Source organism: Castanea sativa, chromosome 1 (genome assembly GCF_040712315.1).
Source record: "Castanea sativa cultivar Marrone di Chiusa Pesio chromosome 1, ASM4071231v1".
In the NCBI taxonomy this organism is placed as follows: domain Eukaryota; kingdom Viridiplantae; phylum Streptophyta; class Magnoliopsida; order Fagales; family Fagaceae; genus Castanea; species Castanea sativa.
Window position 1 is genome coordinate 2,219,984 of NC_134013.1, and position 6,470 is coordinate 2,226,453.

General features: G+C 31.6%; 1 protein-coding gene across 2 annotated transcripts; it reads left to right on the top strand.

Moving 5' to 3' along the window:
- The first annotated feature begins 2,072 nt into the window (after window positions 1-2,072).
- Window positions 2,073-4,388, top strand: LOC142605606 (uncharacterized). 2 transcript variants are annotated; one of them, XM_075777034.1, is made up of 5 exons: window positions 2,073-2,415; window positions 2,524-2,595; window positions 2,690-2,775; window positions 2,929-3,131; window positions 4,212-4,388. In XM_075777034.1, exons 1-5 carry the CDS (start codon window positions 2,219-2,221, stop codon window positions 4,302-4,304), a joined length of 651 nt encoding a protein of 216 aa, XP_075633149.1. In that variant the 5' UTR covers window positions 2,073-2,218; the 3' UTR covers window positions 4,305-4,388. The 2 variants fall into 2 exon arrangements, with proteins under 2 accessions (XP_075633149.1, XP_075633156.1); XM_075777041.1 differs by having other exon boundaries at window positions 2,693-2,775.
- The last annotated feature ends 2,082 nt before the right edge of the window (window positions 4,389-6,470 follow it).

The following is a 6,470-nucleotide window of genomic DNA, read 5'->3' on the forward strand; positions in this document are numbered from 1 at the left end:
TGAATTTATATGAAAGTGATTATTTATCATTCAAGTTGACAATTTCAGTAAATTGTAACAAATGGTTTTATCATAGAAAAATTGAAGAAATAAAGAGCTTGATGTAGTGGGACCATGTGGTCTAGTTGCTAAAATATAAAAATAGTAGAAGTGTGTTTTTAGGACCAAATTTTTTTAGAAGTGTATTAAACTTGGCGTGAATGCTCAAGTTTAATTTTTCTGGCTCCATTTGGACCCACACTCTCTGTGAGAGGATGGAACTTTTTTTTTTCTTCTTATGAACGTGAGGGGATGGAACTTGGGAGACTCCTCTAGCAATGTATAATTTTTATAATTGTAACCTTTTATGTCTCCGGAAGCCATTGGCCCATTGGATAAGGCAGTTCATAAATATATGACCATGTATGCCGAAAAGGCAAAAAGAGAAAAGGAAAAGAAAGGTACAATATATAATTTTGGCTATCATTGCGTCTGATATAATTATAATAGTATTATTATCAATAAGTACTGTGACATAATAATTTTTTTTTTTAAATAATCGTTTTGTATCATTTATCTCCAAAAAAAAAATTAAAACTGTCAAAATGGTGATTAGTAGTAATCTTAATGAAAATGATGTTACACTAATTACAACCTATCATTTTAACAAGTTATGAAGTTTATTGTGTTCATAGCACTATTATAAGATTATAATTAAGGCCAATAGGTTTCAAGAGTTCCTATTTAATTTATCCAATATTTCCACCCTGCTAGTGTCTAAAAAAAAGATGGTAAACTATCTATTTGGTTCTTATTTTGTACATCATATTTCAATTTGGTTCCTAATTTTTTAAGTATCGTATCAATTTAGTTCCTATGGTTATTTCTTGGATAGAAATTGCTGATATGACAAATGACTAAAATAAAAAATTAGTTTATTGCCACATCAACAAAAATTAATTTTTTATTTTGGTCTTTTGCTAGGTTAGCAAATTTCCATCTAAGAGATAAAAGGAAAAAACTAAATTAACACGGCATTGAAAGATTAAAAATCAAATTGAAATACAATGTAAAAGATAAGAATCAATTACGTAGTTTAACAACAAATAAAAAGGTTTTCTAAACTAAAATATGAAGCAAGTCCAGAAGTTTGAATTAGTTGGAAATTTAGAACTGTTATCCATATTGCGAGTACAAAATAATAGTTCCTCCATCTTCATTACCAAATTTTAAGCTTTATAGATTGAAAAGACAGACCAAAAAGGACTCTCTTTTTCTTTTTTCTTTTTTAATTTGCTGGGAAGTCTTTATAGGAGAATATCCGAACAGAATTGTAAATATAATGAATGCATGTGGTTCATACCAAACTCATTTTAGCAAAGCTCAATGTTGGTTAGCATGTGGTTCATACCAAACTTACTTAATGTTGACAAAATCTTAGGACTAGCAAAGATTTTAGGTATGTCACTAGCCCAACATTAACAAAGGTTAATCTACAATTACAAAGCCCAGTCATAATCTCATTAGTCATTACTGTATTGTGCATGCCCAATGTGGCTTAAACGTGGGCAAGTACTTATACTACAGTACAATACCCAAGTACGAGACCGATGGAATCTGGAATTGGCTTTTTCTTTCTTCTTATGACTAATTCTTCATGCACATGTGAAAAGGAAGAAAATTATACCCAAAAGATTTCATCAAATAGTCTTAGTCAAACAAGCTAAATTTTAACATTGTGCAAGTTGATTAACTTGTGCGAAGATTGGTGGATAGGTGGGCATGGTTTATTAGAATTTACAACCTCCGAGGAAACCAAGAAATTTCTAAACAGTGTTAAATCTATGTATAATTTAAAAGCAACAAGTAACGTGAAGCAAACAATTAAGAGTATTTTCAGCAACAAAAAAGAAAAACGAGGATTATACAGTAATTGACCTTGAAAAAGTTAGAATATTGACTCGGCATCGGTGACAAATCCATGATAAAAGCGTGTACGGGAAACTATTATATATTTGCCTCAACAATTCCTCCAAGACACATTAATTACTTTTTCCAATTCTTATTTTAACAGGCACGTTCTTGCCAATCTGTATTTCATAGTTCAAACTTCAAAACTCTTTCAAGTCTTATTCTTGATTGAAACCCTTTCATTTATTAGCACAAACTTGTAAGATTAGATTGATTATCACAGCAGCAAGCACTTGTTGTAAAGAGTTATACAGAAAGTAGGTTCTATATGTCTGCATCAAAATCAATTCTTTCTTGCACCAGCACTCTTATTGGTGCCTCTCGCAGATACCAATTAATTCCAAATCCTCATCGGTTTCTGCTTATCTCAACACGCAACGAGAAAAGGTCTTTTCTTGGTACTGATCAGAGGTTACAGTTTCTCAAAACTGGGCTGAGAGAGCTAGCTGTCAGCAAAAGAAAGATGTACTAATTTTTCACTTTTTATTCTTTGATTTTGCATAACAATTTCTGGGTGATTTTCATACAATTGTTTTTCAGCTTAAGTAATTCTATGTGAATGTATTGGTGCAGGGATGTGGCTGTCCATAGCAGTATACCATCAGTACCTCCAATGCCATCTAATCCAGCTTCTCCTGGTCCATGGTAAGAAAAATCATATAATCTTTTTGATTTGTAATATTCTTTCTTTTTTTTCCTCTCCATTGTGAGACAATAAAAGTTTATGCCAATATCTTAGCAGGAAACTTTGGATTATTGGACTAATAGCATCAGCAATTCTACCCTTCTTTGGGATAAAACTTGGGCCACTACTCAAGCTAAAACGTAAGGAAACTTAACCTGTTCTTCTCCATTTTGTCAATTATAATGTAGTAGTCTGTTGCTGATCCATAATCGACCCCAAAATTTTTCGGGACTAAGGTTTACATCGTCATTGTTAATGGGGGGTTTAATTTGGTGCTTGGATTTGACATACAGAGGAAGTTGATACTGTGGTGGAGACCGCAGAAGAGGTGGTGGAGGTCGTAGAAAAGGTGGCTGAGGAAGTGGATAAAGTAGCAGAAGAAATTTCAGAGCACCTTCCCGAAGGAGGAAAACTTAGAGTTGCTGTAAAAATTATTGAAAAAGTAGCAGAAAAAACAGCCAAGGATGCCCAGCTAGTAGAAGATGCCATAGACAAGGTCATACCTAATACCCTTTCTTTTTCTAAAGCCGTAGTGAATAAGACACCAATTTTATCAAACTATCAATTGCATAATCTTTTATTATATTTTTGTTTCATTATCTCTGGTACATTTGGAATCCGCTTATTTTGCTGGAACTGAAAATTTTTTGCTAAAAATATTGTAGATAAAGGTAAAAGTTAGCTAAAATAGTACAGTAGAACCTATGAATAGTACCAAAAAGTGTAGTAAGACTCATAAATCCTAACAAAAATAAACTGAATAGTAAAATAAATTGACAAAAATAATTTTTACGGAACACCCGCTAAGTTTCATTAATCACTTCTCCCAGGCTATGCAAAAAATGTACAGCTATAGTCTTTGAATTGAAACAGATAGGGTTAGGATCAGCATTAACTGGGCCCATGTGATCCAGCTTGCTTGCTTCTGATCTCATAGATGCTAGCTTCTTATTATGGTAGTTTATGGAGAATTCATTCATTATTGCAATTTGCAATCCTGTAATTTGACTAAGTCTTGTGGTTTGGTTAACTATTAGTCTCATAGTTATCAATAAGAATTATATTATATATAGCCTTCCAATTGTTTATTTGTTTATTTTTCTAATGCGGTGCACATGACAAAGCCTGGTAATTTCAGTTGTTGTTGCCACGCAGTTTCGTAGAACCAAAACATTTCTTAACAATGTTAATTTAGGAAATTATACATTGTATCACTTTTGGTTAATATCACGTCATCAAATAGATTATATAAAAATACACAAAACGCACATAGATTAGATAAAAATAATAAAATTAGATTATAGGAAATTTGGTATTCATGATAAGTATGAAGAGATACGTGATCTAAACAATAAGATTGACAAAGAAATAATTTTATACAATGTTATTGAATGATATAATTTGAAGTTTTGAACCAGACCCATATTCCCATTTTATGATTTGATTCTAAAAATAACTGTGCCAATTCTTCCTAACAGTTATATGTCCATATTTCCCCCAATTTATCAATAAGAGTAAAAGGTGTTTGTTTTACAACTTGTTTATGGGAAGTTAATTACTCAAATACAATTTGCAGGTTGAAGCACTGGAGAAGGATGTGGAATCATTAATTGACCCTGTCATTGACCAAGCCAAGAAGACACCTAAAGAAGAAAGTAGCCAAAGTTAGACTTGGTGAAATACAGTTCTAGGGCAGGCCATGTGGGCCTTTGACTTGTAATTTGTAAATGAGACAAGATTATTTATTCTTTCTCGATTTGTAACTTCAATTCAATTTGAAAAACTAGAAATTCGAAAACCAAACTATTAAGCGAATCTTGAAAGTGAGGCATCAAAATTGTGAATGATTAAGATGTGAAAGATAAATAGGCATAAAATCTGAGGCATAATAAACACTTCCTGCTACTTATAGAACACACATAAATGTGAACATTTGGTGATGGGTTATCATATTCTCCTCTGTATTGAATGAATAATTGTAATTATTTTATTAAAAAAAATCTTGGTGCTTGAAATGAAGTTTTTTTTATTTTACTATAATATCTTTGGTAAAAAGAGATATTTAATTATAATATTTTGAGTTAAGAGTCTTGTAACTCAATTAGTTGGCATTTATTCATAGTTCAAATTCTCTCTCCCTCGTTGTAACTATCGAATTATCAAAAGACTATAATATTTTGAAAATATTATGTGACCCATGAAGTTAATGGAAAGTTTTCTCTTTGAAGGGTTAGAAATTTTTTTGAGAGCTTGCCATTTTTTTCATCATAATAATCCTTGACCATCATGTAATCTATTGAAAAATCCAATCAATATGAGTTGTTTGAATCAATCTCGTCAAATCAATTATTTTATTTTATTTTTACTAGCGAAATTAGGAGTTTAGTACATCCACCCTTTAATATGACACCACATGTCCAAATTAATTCAAATCCTATTTACAATCTTAATCACACCATAAAAATAATAAAATATAAAATAAGAGGTAGAAAAAAAAAATCTCCATGCCAACATCAACTTCGGCACTGGCAAGTGGTCGCTAAGCTGATTGACTTTAGTCATCTCTCGCAAAGCATCTTCATTATCATTGTCATTAGTACTTAGTAGTGGCATCTTCTACATGGATTGCAAATCAATTTGAGTTAAATAAGATACATATCTACAACCTTGAACAAAATAAGATACACACCATATTCACTAAAATCTAGCAGGCATACCTAGGTGTTCACCATATTCACTAGCTACTGAGATCTCCATCAACCAAGGAAGTCAATACCGTACCGAATGCTGTACCGGTTTGGCCACCAGTACGATATATTTCGGATATCGGTCAATACCGGTGTACCGTTTCGGGTTTATCGCTATTATATATATATATATATATATATATATATATATATATATATATATATTATATACATACACCAAAATCTCTATAACTATGTTTATAAGTATATAATATTTCACTTATATTATAGTAAATATAAAAATTTATCATAAAACATTACCTCAATTCAGAACAAATTATTCATAGTTTTAGACTTTAGTATCAACTAAAAGGAAAAAAAAACACAATATAAAAAATAGAAAGCTTAGTTGTTCATTGCATACTAAGAAAACAAATAATACTAATAAGTTAATGTAAATAAGTTATCATTATGCCCTTACAAAAATTAAAAAAATTACAAAACTAAAAAAAAAAAAAAAAAATTTATGTACCGGCCGGTATACCCAATACCTGCCGGTATTGCCCGAAATTGGCCAGTATGGCCGGTACGGCCAATATTTTTTTCGGTACAAAATAAAAGTGTACCGGTACCGGTGCACTGGCCGGTACGGCCGATACTGATACGGTATCGACCACCCTACCATCAACTCACCTATTGTAACACCACTCAAATTGCTAGCATTGACGAGAGGCTTGCGAGTTCAATTGATCCAATTGTCGATTTAATCTTTTACCAAATTGATCTTCAACCCACATGTCTGTGGTAAAAAATTATTGGTAGAATTTCAAATTGATGTAATCAGATCAACCAACATGAGCTTGACCAACCCATGATCACCCTCTATCTCATCATTGGCAATTAGGTTCACTATGTGACCATTGTTATAAACACTTCTTTAGTTAATAAATTTATTAATCATACATGTACAATGCTAGGAGGATTCTCTTATAGGTAAGTATGATGATACATACCAAATAAAAGTGTGTAACGAAGTCAAAGAAAGACCCCTAATCCGAAATTTAGATATAATAATAATAATAAATAAGTGAGGATAAGTTCATCTGGATGAGCTTATCCCCACTTTTTTTTTTCCTTTTTTTTTTGAG